At 38.0% G+C, this 15,327-nt stretch overlaps 1 protein-coding gene across 3 annotated transcripts in view; it reads right to left on the bottom strand.

Annotated features, from left to right (window-relative positions):
- Positions 1-15,327, bottom strand: part of NCOA7 (nuclear receptor coactivator 7) — a 168,473-nt gene that overhangs the window by 135,256 nt on the left and 17,890 nt on the right. For all 3 annotated transcript variants that reach the window (XM_049771097.1, XM_049771100.1, XM_049771098.1), the window contains exon 2: positions 25-136. In XM_049771097.1, coding sequence (XP_049627054.1) covers positions 25-74 — 50 coding nt within the window. In that variant the 5' untranslated portion in view covers positions 75-136. The remainder of the gene's footprint in view (positions 1-24; positions 137-15,327) is intronic.

The raw sequence follows: 15,327 nt of genomic DNA, 5'->3' as shown, positions 1-15,327 counted from the left end.
AAGTTTTGCAAAACAAATGCTTACCGAGCAAAATAACTTTGTTTTCGTTCCTTCTTCTCTTCCTTGGTATCCATAATGCACAATCAAAAGTGCAAAATATTTGGAAAAAATCCTTTCGAATCAATGAGTCATAGCCCTGTAGAAAAAAATAACAGATAAGCTGTAAAGTAAGAAGTTAATGAATGCTAACATAAAGAAGAAATCAGAGGGCAACTACATGGACCACAGCAATGGAAGATAAACTTGACCCAGTTTACACAGTCTCATGAATCAGATACAAGATACAACAAATGTTCTCAACAAAGAGGAGGCTGACACAAAATAAAGATGATAAAAGGTCAAAAAAAGAGGCAGCTAGAAAACTGTTTTCCTCATAGTTAACCATTATGTCAAAATCAATAAATAAATAAAATAAAGCATATGACCTTGAAATATTTTAAACTATTTCTAAGCTATTAACAAACATGTTAAACAAACAAAGAATATAAGGGCTAAGGTGCTATTTTTGTATGTGTCTGATCCCAACATATGGTTCCCCGAGTCATGCCTGAAGTCACCTCTGAGCACAGAGTAAAAAGTAAGTCCTGAGCAATATCAGATATGGCCAGAAAAAGGGGTATTTATCACAGACACTCCACTGAACTCATAATCTTTTTCGTATAATAATAAAGATGTCTCATATATAATTATGAAAATGGATCGGAGCTATTTGGCAAAAATGTTCTTTCTTTAAAAATAAAAATAACACCACTGTTCTATTTTCAGTAACATAGCAGAGAGCACATATCACTTGAGAGAATGTGGAAATGAAAGTGCAAAGCCTCAAGAAGCCATTGTTTAGAATGGCTTCATAAACTTGTTTGTCTCCCCCTCTCATCTCTTCTTTCCTTGATGCTCTAACCTCTTTCCCAACAGCAGTTTAAATCTTAATAAAAAGTTGCCTCTGTGTTAATCTTTCTTAAATACCTATTTTATCATGCTCTTCCTCTGTTCAAAAATCACCAGTGTCTGGGGCCAGAGCAGTGGCGCAGCAATAGGGTATTTGCCTTGCACATGACTGACCTAGGATGGACTGCGGTTCAATCCCCCCGCATCCCATATGGTCCTCCAAGCCAGGAGCGATTTCTGAGTGTAGATTTCTGAGCAGTAATAACCCAGTAACTCAGTAGTCACTGAGTGTGGCCCCAAAACAAACAAAAACAAAAACAAACAAAAAATTACCAGAGTCTATTAACTTCCTTATTCATTAAATTAAACTTCCTGCAAAGCAAAATGTCTAAGGGATATCTGAATAAAATCAAAAGACACTAATTACTCAAAATTAGTTAATAAAATAGTTTAGTAAACAATTTAAGTCACATTGCCTACTATATGAATGGTGCCAGGATAAATAAAGATAAATAATTCACAATATTTAAACTTTAAAGGTATTTACTTTCTTGCAAGGAAGATACTCAGAATTTCAAGTCAAGAGGCTAGAAAACTATCATGAAAGAAGTTAAATATATTACAGTCTAGAAGAAAACCATTTAGGCTTCTACAGAATTACTCCCAAACCAGTCCTCACACACATCAAGATTTGAAGGATGAACATAGTTTCCTAATGAAAATGTATAGGGAGGATGGTACAGCTTGATCAACAGCAAAGGAAATAGAACCTTGCCCTGTTGCTTGAAGATAAAATGTGAAGCTAAACAATGGGATGGGATGAAGACAAGGGTAGGTCCAAAGTAATGGAGGACATTTTATGACATCTTCAAGTGGAAGAAATAACTCGTAGCACTGTGAGAGGCATTACCCACCCATTGGCTGCCTCTGCCAGACATCACTAAAGAACTCCCGTACTTGTCACAGAAGCCATCATCAAACTGATCAGGATTGATATATGAGAGGAAATCAATTCCCCATCCCTATCATATCTGAAAGAAAGCTACCTAAAGGCTTTATTTGAGAGTATAATATGCTCATATTATAGTGGATAGACTTAGGATAATTAAGAATAAGATATATGACAAGAAAGGAATATTAAAGGTAGCTAAGGCAGGAAATTACAAACATCAGCAGCTACAATTGACATGGAAAAGGGAGAAAACAAATTTAAGAAATGAGTAGGAATCAAATAAATGGATTGGGAATTTATTAATTATAATTAAATAGAGAAGTAAAAAAAAATAAATGCAACCCAAATTTCTTTCTAGGGCTGCACAGATTATGATAATGCAAATATTACACTATCTATATAAAGGAGAAAGAGAACATATTGAACAAAGGAACAGAAATATAGGCAAGATAAGTTTTGGGCATTCTGCCTTTGGGGCTGTCATGTGATAGTCAGTTGGAGACATTTACCAGACATTTGATTACATCTAAAGTACAGAAGAACAGTGGAGCTACAGAAAATAGCTTAAAACTTTTCAGTAAATGGTCATAGTTAAAAGGAAAAGAAAAGTATAAAAGATATAACAATGAGATCACCTTGTAGGCAAAAACAACCAGGCAAAAAGCCCGCTATGGGAACACTGGCAGGTAGTAGTCTCGACCCTATTGTAAGTTCACCTACATCATTCTGACATGAGCTCTGCCTTTGTGAACTTTACCAACTAGGAAAAATAACATACACACATAACTTAAATACAGGGGAGTGACCTGGAGATTTCCAGTGTATTTTTTGAATCCACAGATGACAAGCTCAAATATGACAGACATGATAAAGTAAACTTTCCAGGGTGGTGAGATATTCTAGGTAAAAAAAAAAAAACACAAAAAACAGTATTACAGAAAGTTGGAATATTTGGCACAGGTTGGCACACTTGAAGAACAAGATACTTCCAAGTCAGGTAGCAGGTAACTCATGATGCCTACAGACAAGTCACTTATCATATATGCTCGAATATAAGATGACCTGAGTATAAGCAGACCCCCCTAATTTTACCCTAAAAACTTGGAAACTTAGTGACTCGAATATATGCTAAGGTGGAAAATGCAGCAGCCACTGGTAAATTTCAAAAATAAAAATATAAATGCAAAACAATTACAATAATTGAGGAATCAGTAAGTAAGTAAATAAATACATAATTACATTTACAGTGCATGATTGTTTGATATACTGTATATCACTAACATACCACATTAACCCATAGTATTCAATGGCAACTTTTTTTTTTTTTTTTTTTTTTTTTTTGGTTTTTGGGCCACACCCAGCGGTGCTCAGGAGTTACTCCTGGCTGTCTGCTCAGAAACAGCTCCTGGCAGGCACCGAGGGGGGGGGGGGGAGGGGAGAGCATATTGGACACCGGGATTTGATTTGAACCAACCACCTTAGGTCCTGGATGGGCTGCTTGCAAGGCAAACGCCGTTGTGCTATCTCTCCGGGCCCTCAATGGCAACTTCAATAAAGCGAATAAACCATTTAAGACAGTAAAGCATTTTAAATAAATGGTTAAAAATCCTGAATCCTTATACTCCAAAACCCCTGATTATAAGGATTCGAGATTTAAAAACATTTATTTACACAAATTTATTGCCTTAAATGGGAATTTCACTTAATTATATGTGTCACAGAATATTGTGGGTTAAATAGTTCAGTGGCATACAGTTCAGTTCAGCCACCTACCTCTTCACAGCTGCGACTGGTAGACTGAGCTGAAGCACTGCCCCCTCCAGCAGACAGCACAAGACAACTGGAGACTATGTGCATTTGATCGGTATGCATGCACCGAATCAAATGACCTGTGTGACCCTAGTATAAGCCAAGTTCAGGTTTTTCGGCACAAATTTTGTGCTGCAAACTCGGCTTATACTCAAGTATATATGTTATTTGAACAAATGATCCTAAGAGATAAAGGAAAGGAAAGGAAAGGAAAGGGGAAGGGAAGGGAAGGGAAGGGAAGGGAAGGGAAGGGAAGGGAAGGGAAGGGAAGGGAAGGAAGGAGAGAGGGAGGGAGGGAAGGAGGGGGGAGGGAGCAAGAGAGAAAGAAAGAAGGAAGGAAGGAAGGAAGGAAGGAAGGAAGGAAGGAAGGAAGGAAGGAAGGAAGGAAGGAAGGAAGGAAGGAAGGAAGGAAGGAAGGAAGGAAGGAAGGAAGGAAGGAAGGAAGGAAGAAGGAAGGAAGGAAGGAAAGAGGGAAGGAGGGAGAGAGGGAGGGAGGGAGAGAGGGAGGGAGGAACGAAGGAAGGAGGGAAAGAAGGAAAGAAGGAAGGAAGGAAAAGAAAGAAAAAAAACAAACAAAGAAATAAAGAAATATAGAAAGAAAGAAAGAAAGAAAGAAAGAAAGAAAGAAAGAAAGAAAGAAAGAAAGAAAGAAAGAAAGAAAGAAAGAAAGAATGAAAGAAAAAGAAAGAAGAAAGAAAGAAAGAAAGAAAGAAAGAAAGAAAGAAAGAAAGAAAGAAAGAAAGAAAGAAAGAAAGAAAGAAAGAAAGAAAGAAAGAAAGAAAGAAAGAAAGAAGAAAGAAAAAGAAGGAAGACTGAACCCATCCATTTCAATGCAGATTCTGCAAGTTAAGATCTGTGTTTATGTCTATAGGAGCAGGGTAACTGAGACATCTAAAAGGACAATATCACTAAAAGAATGTGAAAATGGAAGTCAGGATAGTACTCCTTTAATAATTTAAGTGATAAGAGCTGGAACAATAGTACAGTAGGTGGGACACTTGCCTCATATGTGGTCAACCTGGGTTCAATCCCAGCACCACATACGGTACCCTCAGATCCACCAGGAATGATTACTGAATGCAGAGCCAGAAAAAAATTCCAAACACTGCGACATGCCCCACTTATCCCACCCAAAAAGGGGAAGAATTTAAATAATAAAAAAGAAAAGAACAGCCGAGAATTCAACTTTCTTGAGTTTAAGTTCACAGGAGTCACTGGGCTCCTAGCTAATTCTGAATCTTTTGTTTTGTTTTTTGGGGGGCCACACCTGGTGACACTCAGGAATCACTCCTGGCTTCTGGGACCATATGAGATGCTGGGGGATCAAATTACAATTGGTCCATTCCAGGTTAGCAAGTGCAAGGCAAATACCCTACTGCTTGTGCCACTGCTCCAGCCCCACTAATTCTGAATCTTAATCCTACTCTTCTCCCAAATTATTGCTAAATTTGCTATTCTCCTTCTGATTAGGTGAAGTACAAAGACATCCTTTAAAGTTCTCCTTGACCTTTCAGATCCTTCTCACTGCCTCTATTAAAATTCTTTTTCTCTAATTACTTACTGTGAAAATGATATTCTATATGGCAATGCCAACTAACCTAACCTCCTCAGTTTGGAGATAAACCAATTAGCTATAATCCAAGCTTCCCTCAAGTATGAAGTAGTACTTTGGGGTAGAGTATGTAGACTTAAAACAACATCTTTCCATCTCCAGAAAAAAGAAAAAAGCAACACTGATTCTCCCTTGCCCTAGGCCAGGTGGTTTATTTAAAATTTCTATATGCTATGCCACAACATGTATGATCTGATTTTAAATTTGTCTCTTAGTCTCTCATGAATAAAAAATGAAGTCATAACAATCTAATTGGAATTTTTTGCATTGCAAGCTGAGTCAGAAATTAGTATTTGGTTCAATTGGGAAAAATATTGACAAAAATAAGCACAGAAGATTAAATGATCCAAGAACTGACATCTGGTGCTGTTGTATCTGTTTAGAACTGAAAATAACTACTCTTTTATTCCAGATTCTATCTGATAACCTTAAAAATATAAAAATATTTTGTTTCCTTTAACTTTATAGAAATCTTTCACATTGCTTAAATAAAACAAATGAAGTCATTTCTATTCTAGATATACCAACAAATTAACCAGAAAGAGTTCAGTAAAGAATGCTATAAAAATGGTTTGCACAGAGTAGTACCATGCAGCAGCCTTTATGCTTCAGTGAAGAACCAAGTGCTACTTAAATCAATATCTATTGGGAATTACATTTTCTATTATAAGTGATTTTAATGGGCTTCTTAAAAGTTCTTATTTCATTTAATGCTGACTTTTCTTCACATCAATAAACCCTAGATTCATACAAATACTGAATTATAAGAGATCCAGACATTTAAAGCATATTATAGACCAAAAAGAATTTTAAGAAAAATCAGGAAAGAAATACTCTATCTACATATATCTTTTAGCTCTCTCTGATCAAGAGGGTCTTAAACCCTACTGAAGATTATTATTCAAATAAAAATGATACATACAAAATCCTTACCTCCTAAGTTGCGATGATGACGAAGGGCTTTCTATGTCCGACCATGCACCACTTAATTAGAATGTAAAGCCCAGATCAGTTCAACTCCGTAACTACATCAAACCAGTGTGGACCCATCGTACACATTGTGGGAGCAAAAGTCTAGCTTCCTGGCTAGCACACTCTAATGCCTTGTACATTCAGTTATAACCAGTCAGAATCAGAAAAAAAAACAATGTACCCACGATGTCCATCAACTGTTTTCCCAACAACATGTTTCTTACTACACAAATGAAATAATGACAAGAAAATGCCTTGAGGTTTGCTCATATTAAATCTTGCCACTTAAGGAAACAAGGTGTACTTTTCTGGGCAGACATTTCCTTCTAGAGAACACTGAAAACAAAATGATCTGCATATGTTAGGTGTTGACTTTCTCAAAGCCATGTTGTCAGCATACAAAGGAAGGAGAGTAAGATGTCACTGTTAACAAGGTCAGCAATTTGAGGAAGGTCAGCCATTCTAAGCAAAAAGCTTGGGAAGAACAAAGTAATTGATACAAGCAATAGATACAAACATGTAAGCAGAGAATTCAGGAGATAAGATCCCAAGTAAACAAATCATGTTATAAAACAAGAAGCAGCAGCAAGTTCATACAATAAAAAGCTAGAAATGTTATGGGCAGACTATGGTAATGACCGAAGAGATTTCAGGTCTAGAGGAAAACAGGATGAAGTCAATGGACAGAAAATTAAATAAAGAAGTCGTTGAATCTTGTGTCATTATTCTCCATCTAGGAAAGTACAATCAGGCAAAAAGTATTATGTTTTAGTTATTGTTTGTTTTGATTTGTTTTCTTTTGATACAGCTGGGTTGCGGCTCTCATCCAGGATGAGGAAAAATATTTATCAAACTCCTAGGTAGAAAACATGTATCTAAGAGTAGAGCAGAGGCAAAATATCAAAATGGCTCCTGTATGTCAAAGCACACGGCAGGGATAGGGCTCTGCCCTTCCTTGGTGGAGACAGCCTACCTCTGATGCCACCCTCAGGGGATGTTTTCTGCTGTTGTGCCCTCTGAGCTGTTCTGAGTGGGGTACTTCAAGGCAGCAGCTTTACACAGTAGAGCAGAGGCAAAAGTAGTAAGAGCAGAGGCAAAAGTGGGAGAGCACTCATAGTGATATACCCTAGGAACACAAAAACAATAGAAAAATGCCTTCTGCATATCTATATTCACTGCAGCACTATTTACAATTGCCAGAATCTGGAAACAACTCAGGTGCACGACAACAGATGAGTGGCTAAAGAAACTGTGTAACATCTACACAATAGAATATTATGTAGCTGTCAAGAAAAATGAAGTCATGAAATTTTCCTATACATAGATGGACATAGAAACTATTATACTGAGTAAAATGACTTAGGGGGAGAAGAGAGATAGACACAGAATAGATTCATTCATCTACAGGGTTTATAAAAAATAAAAGACGTTATTGTAATAACACCCAGAGATAACAGAGATGAGGACTGGCCACAATATGAAGCTTACCACAAAAAGTGATAAATGCAGTTAGAGAAGTAACTACATTAACAACTATATAGCAATGGTAGTGAGAGAGAAATAGAATGCCTGTCTCAAAGACAGGCAAGGGGTGGGGGAGGAGGGAAATGAGGGACATTGGTGGTGGGCAGGTTAAACTGGTGAAGAGGGCTGTTCTTTTTTTTTTTAAATTTTTTTTATTTAAACAACTATATTACATACATGATTGTGTTTGGGTTTCAGTCATGTAAAGAACACCACCCATCACCAGTGCAACATTCCCATCACCAATGTCCCAAATCTCCCTCCTCCCCACCCAACCCTCCAACCTGTACTCTAGACAGGTTTTCTATTTCCCTCGTACATTCTCATTATTAGGATAGTTCAAAATGTAGTTATTTCTCTAACTAAACTCATCCCTGTTTCTGGTGAGCTTCATGAGGTGAGCTGTAACTTGCAGCTCTTTTCTCTTTTGTGTCTGAAAGTTATTATTGCAAGAATGTCTTTCATTTTTCTTAAAACCCATAGATGAGTGAGACCATTCTGTATCTTTCTCTCTCTCTCTTACTTATTTCACTCAGCATAATAGATTCCATGTACATCCATGTATAGGAAAATTTCATGACTTCATCTCTCCTGACAGTTGCGTAATATTCCATTGTGTATATGTACCACAGTTTCTTTAGCCATTCATTTGTTGAAGGGTATCTTGGCTGTTTCCAGAGTCTTGCTATGGTAAATAGTGCTGCAATGAATATAGGTGTAAGGAAGGGTTTTTTGTATTGTATTTTTGTGTTCCTAGGGTATATTCCTAGGAGTGGTATAGCTGACTGTTCTTTTTTACAAGTGAAACCCAACTACAAACATGTTTATAATTATGGTGCTTAAATAAAGATATTTTTTTAAAAAGGGGAGAAAGAAAACCCATATCTAGACTAAATAAATCATTTTATAAGTTCTCTTTAAGGAAAGGGAGTACAAATGAAATTTCTTTTCCATCTGTGGCTTCCCATTTACTACTCTCTTCCGCCTCATCTCTCCTCCCTCTCTCTCTCTCCACAAGCACACACATGAGCAAGCGCACATGCACACACACACACACACACACACACACACACACACACACACACACTTCTCTCTTTCTTACTTACCAGGAGTTGGGATAAGGAGGATGTGAGGAAATTAGTGTGAAGGTGTGAAGTTCTGCTTTTGTTTTGTGGTGTCTAGATTCAGACTCAGAGCCTCATCTATGCTAGGCACACACATATTCTACCACTGTTCTATATCTCTAGCCCCAATAATAAGATTTCTTAAAATGCAATGGCAGAATTGGAAATTATTGAAGACAAGAAATGTGCCAGAAGCCTAACAATAAGAAAATGCATTTTGGGGCCGGGCGATGGCGCTAGAGGTAAGGTGCCTGCCTTGCCTGCGCTATCCTTGGACGGACTGAGGTTCGATCCCCGGCATCCCATATGGTCCCCCAAGCCAGGAGCGACTTCTGAGTACATAGCCAGGAGTAACCCCTGAGCATCACCGGGTGTGGCCCAAAAACCAAAAAAAAAAAAAAAAAAAGAAAATGCATTTTAATTTTCAACCAAGGTAGTAAACTGCATACTAGGCAAAGTTACATAAATCCTCAGTAAAAATTTAGAAATGATAATGAAAGGCTTGTTTACAAGAAATGGGCAACGAAGTGTATATCAAATAATTTAAATTTGTTATATCTTAACTGGTATTGCTGAACTAGAGAAATAGTTTCTTTTGTTTAATGGAAATAGGTACCTGACTCTTAACGTGATTGTAAGGATTAAAAGAGAGAGTACTTGGGGGGTTAAAGAGATAGTACAGGGGTTATGATGCCTGTCTCCCATGCATTTGGCCCCAGCTCACAACAGATTTGGCTCTAGAGTCCCATGAGCAGTGCTGGGTGGTGGTTGTGGAAGAAACTTAAGCCTTGGCGGCCTCCAACACCACTGGGTTGTCCTAGTGAACAAGCATGCAGTACCTGAGTATCAATGAAACCTCAGGCCCTAGACCAGAACAAGTGGCTGAGAATCACCTGGGGTGGCTTCGAGCCTTTCTCAGCACTATTGAGAAGTGACCTCACCAAAATAGAGAGAGAGAGTGAGAGTGAGAGTGAGAGAGAGAGAGAGAGAGAGAGAGAGAGAGAGAGAGCGATTCATGAGTATAATATGTTAAAATATATGACTTGTGGCAGGCAGGTGCCATGGTAGAGTGAGGAACCTAAGCTGTGGAACACTTGCAGAACAGACCAAAATGTACCTTTGCATGAGATATTTGCTCCTAGAAAATATTTACATTGTATATGGCAAGTGTTCAGTCCTTCCCAACTACCATTTCAACAAAGAATATTCAAATGTCAATATTAACAAAGGTCAGAAATTTGAATATTCTCCTTTACAAGGAACCTAGGAAGGAGGATAAAGAAGTAGATCTAAATTTACTCTCAAAGAACTTCAACAGCCAGAATCTTCAATAAAAATCCATCTGGGGAGGGAGATACAGGATGCACGCTGGGAATAGGCATGGAGGGAGGACAACACTGGTGGTGGGAATGCCCTCATTCATTGTCACTATGTGCCTTAAATATTATTGTGAAAGATTTGTATTTCACTTTGACCACAATAAAAATTTTTTAAAAAAATCAATCTGGAGCCAGAGAGGGCACAGCTATAGGGCATTTGCCTTGCAAGCAGCTGACCCAGGACAAGCCTGGGTTCCATTACTGGTCCTCAAGCCTGCCAGGAGCAATTTCTGAGCACAGAGCCAGAAGTAAATCCTGAGCACTACTGGGTGTGGCCCATAAGCCAAAACAAAATAAAACAAAGCAAAAATAAATCTGTAGTAAAAAACAAACAAGCAGGTACATTTTGAAGTAGCAGCCATGGATCAAGCACTTCGCTAGAGATGCAAACCTGAAGAGCAGGTGTGACAAGGAATGGAGATCCATCAGCTGGAAAGGCAGGTGAATGTGCTGATATGGAACACAAAGCACCACAGAGCACTTGGCAGAAGCAACCATCAGTAAGGTCAGGAGAATCATTAAGGGCAGTACTGAAGCTGGGCTAAGAAGAACAAGCAGGAGATTCCCAGGCAATAAATGCAAAAGAGGGGCCAGAGCGGTGACACGAAGTGGTAAGGTGTCTACCTTGCCGGCACTAGCCTAGGACAGACTATGGTACGATTCCCCGGTGTCCCAGATAGTCTCCCAAGCCAGAGGCGATTTCTGAACATATAGCCAGGAGTAACCTGAGTGAAACTGAGTGTGCCCCCTCAAAAATTTTTCTAAAAAATTAAAAAATAATTGCAAAAGAGACTCCTTAGAAAAATGAATATGCACAAGATTTTGGGTGGGGGCATATGGGGTTCAAAGTCTCCTAAGTGCTCTGGTATAGATGGAATGCACAAGAGGGTATTCAGTCTGACTTAATTCTTCCCTGTTGAACACAGCTACTATTCCAGTGCAATAAGAAAATGAGAAAAACAGAAACTGTTTGAAAAGTGTTTTGATAAGCTTCTCTTGATCCGTTTATGGATAAGATAGAGAATGTGAATTGGCCATGGTATATGGTTCTATGATTAAAAAAGGCTAACTGCAAGCACCAACTTGCTATTTTAACAATGAAATGAATGATAAACTAGTAGGGGAGCCTATTCCTTTGACATGCATGTTGTCCTCATCAGAAATAACACTGACTTGAATAAAAAAAAAAAAAAAAAAAAAAGAATCTCCTTCTCCTTCTTAGTTCACTGTAGTCACATTTCCCCAGTTACATTCTGGGAAATTAATTTTGATTTCAGAGACCTTAGCTATCTGTAAAAAACAAAAACAAAAACAAAAAAAACTTCATATTCAGAGTTCTACCTCCAACTGAGGTACTAGGGGATAAGAGACAAAATTCAATATTAGCCAAGTTGCAGTTTGTCTGTGGTAGCAAAATACATATACCCAGTAATATGAATTCCAGTGCCCTCCAACCCCATGTTAATACAATCAAGCCAGAATGAAGAAAATATTATGATGGTATAGATCCTTTTAAGAATACAAAGGGAATATTACGGCAGCCGTCAGGAGAGATGAAGTCATGAAATTTTTCTATACATGGATGTACATGGAATCTATCATGCTGAGTGAAATAAGTCAGAGGAAGAGAGAGACACACAGAATAGTCTCACTCATGTATGGGTTTTAAGAAAAATAAAAGTCATTTTTGCAACAATCCTGAGACAATGAGAGGAGGGCTGGAACTTCCAGCTCACTTCATGAAGCTCACCACAAAGAGCGGTGAGTGCAGTTATAGAAAGAACTACACTGAGAACTACCATAACCATGTGAATGAATGAGGGAACTGGAAAGCCTGTCTGGAGTACAGGTGGGGGTGGGGTGGGAGGGAGAGAGATTGGGGACATTGTTGGTGGGAATGTTGCACTGGTCAAGGGGATTTTTCTTTACATGACTGAAACCTAATCACAACCATATTTGCAATCAAGATGCTTAAATAAATATATTATAAATAAAAAAGAATTAACATATTTTTCGTTCTGTAAGGCATACCTGACCATAAGACTCACATAGTTCTTAGATGTTCTCTTCCCCTATACTCAGGCTTCAGCTCTAAGCAGTATTCACGCCATAAGATTCACTTTTGGAGGAAAGCTGCCTCTTATGGTATAAAAAATACAGAAGATTTTAATCAAGATAATTGCTTTTAACATTGTATTTCATACTTACAGGAAAAAGTATGTGTGTATGAGGGTGTATGGAGCAATAACGACCTTTAAGTGACATTAAATTAAATGTTAATGACTTTAGGAAAAGAAATATACAGGGATAGCCTAGAGAGAATTCAGATGAAATGAAAGCTATGTTCAAATATTGCCGGGACTTTATCTAGAAGAGGATTTCAGCTGCTACCAGCAAGACATATAAAGAGGCCAAAAAGATATACAGGGGCATTTACCTTGCACACAGTCAACTCCAGCCTGGTCTACAGCACTATACAAGATCTACTGATGTCTGCCATGAATTATCTCTCAGCAGAGCCAGGAGTATCCCTTGACCACTGCTGGTATAACCCAAACCACCCTCCAAACAAGAAGATGATACCTAGGACTATGTATTAGATAAGAAAGAATAATGTTTTACTAAACAGAAGAAATTTCTAGGAGCATGCAAAAAGCCACCTCCAGAATGCATCTTCTGTTGCATCAACTAACTACCATAGGATGTAGCTGTAGACTAGCAATTCTCAAAACTTGTCCCAAAGCTCGAACCGAATTCATCTATATTTTATAATACATAAATGAAGTTTATAGGTAATGTAACCTATAGATGCTCTTAATTTTATGAAGCAGCATAATGATTTTAAAGAAAGCAATTAGTATTTTACTATACACATTTTCAAGTTGTAGAAATCACTGTGATGCCAAAAGAAAAGTAACTTATAATAGGAATTTCAATGAGTAAATTTGCAAGCACAAATTTATCCAAAGATAATAACATGTTTACCTATATTTCTTTAATATTGTACATTTAATATTGTTTAATAGTCTTTAATATTGTACATTTAAATAATGAATATATACAGAGCAAAATCTGATTCCCTAGGAGAAATGAAAATGAAAGCACAGGGGCCAGAGCAATAGCGAAGCGGTAGGGCATTTGCCTTGCATGCTGCTGACCTAGGGTGGATGTGAGTTCGATACCCGGTGTCCCCTATGGTCCCCCAAAGCCAGGAGTGATTTCTGAACACATAGCCAGGAGTAATCCCTGAGTGTTCACTGGGTGTGGCCCAAAACAAACAAACAAACAAACAAACAAAAAAAGAAAATGAAAGTACAGAGGAACAGTAAAGTGAGGGATGAATAACAGAAAGAAGATGAGAGTACATGGAAGATCAGCATAAAAATTACCACAATGGTCAGAGCCAAAGAGGTATTTCTATATCTAATTACTTACTACTAATCTTTTAAAAAAATAAATTTTACTATGAGTATTCATTGAGGTTAATACAGAGAATATGAAATTCATTTTTGATTAACACTTTAAATGATTTATTTTTATTATATTATTGTATAGTAAAATTAAATTTTTATAAAATTACCAGGATAGACATTTATTTATTCTGATAATAGAAAGATTCTAGCTAGTACATGACAGTTGATTTTTTATTTTAAATATTCTCTTTTTTAATATTTTTACTTATACAATTTAATTACAAACATGATTGTAGTTAATAAGAGACAATGCTTTGTCAGGGACTGTCCTATTTACTGCAGTACATCTCCACTATGCTTAATGCTTAAAGGTACCCCAAACATATGCCATCCAAACTTCTTGTGAGAAATTTGGCAACACTGCACGGAGAACTACTAGAAAAGAAAGAAGGCAAGATTGTTGAGCAAATGTATTTTTAATATTTTCCCCTTGAGACATACCTGCAACATACAGCTGCTGCCATATAAACAATGGCCCGATTTAATGACCAGTCTTAGAAGAGATGCAAGTCAAGTCATTAAAAATCACAGGTAAGCAGTCTTCAAGCTGAAAACAGTGGGTTACCTTCTAGGGGAGCAGGCTGAATCCAAGCCCTGCCAGAGCCTCAGCAGTCACACCCACATGCCATAACCACAGCCAGACCTAAGGTTCAATTTCCAGGAGATTCAGCAAGAATAACCCTGAGCACAGAGCCTGGATCTTGGAGCCAGCCCTAAACACCACCAGGTAGAACCTAAAACCAAAAATAAGTTGAAAAATACAAAAAAAAAAAAAATGAGTGCCTAATAAACTGAAAATTTTATCCACTGAGAATTCAATGTTTGTGAAAATTGCCCCAATCTCTTTACTAGAGAGCTAAAATCAAATCTGCTTCAAACAGAAAATCAAATAGTGAACTAAATCAAGTTATGAAGTCTTAATGACTATGAAGAAGAGAGTGGAGATGCATTAAGAAAGTTCAAAGGGATGAAGCCAGAGCGGTGGTGCAAACGGTAAGGTGTCTGCCTTGCCCGTGCTAGCCTAGGATGGACTGTGGTTCGATCCCCCGGTGTCTCATATGGTCCCCCAAGCTAGGAATGATTTCTGAGCGCAGAGCCATGAGTAATCCCTGAGCATCACGGGAGTGGGACCCCTATAAAAAGAAAGTTCAAAGAGGGCCAAAGAGATAGCACAGCAGTAGAGCATTTGCCTTGCATGCAGCCAATCCAGGACGGATCTGGGTTCGATTCCCGGCATCCCATATGGTCCCCAAGCCTACCAGGACCAATTTCTGAGCGCAGAGCCAAAAGAAATTTGTGAGTGCCACACAGTGTGCCCCCCCCCAAAATACGAAAAAAAGAAAGTTCAAAGGGCTGGAATGTGTAAGTCTTCAAGTTTGAGACCTGGCATCACATAGCCCCTACATGACTCCAAAGCACAATGTGATATAGACCTGGTAATCCCAGTACCATATTGCTAGCCTGAGTATGGCTGAAAGTAGAGCCACATTGCTTGGGAAACTGCTTCCATACTCCAGCTCCAAGAAAGAAATAGCAAACATTAACTTTAAGCAAAGAGTTAAACATTTATTAAATATTAATCATATGCTATTAC

The sequence above is a fragment of the Suncus etruscus genome, chromosome 4 (assembly GCF_024139225.1).
Source record: "Suncus etruscus isolate mSunEtr1 chromosome 4, mSunEtr1.pri.cur, whole genome shotgun sequence".
NCBI lineage: Eukaryota > Metazoa > Chordata > Mammalia > Eulipotyphla > Soricidae > Suncus > Suncus etruscus.
This window is presented reverse-complemented; position numbering and strand designations above follow the sequence as displayed.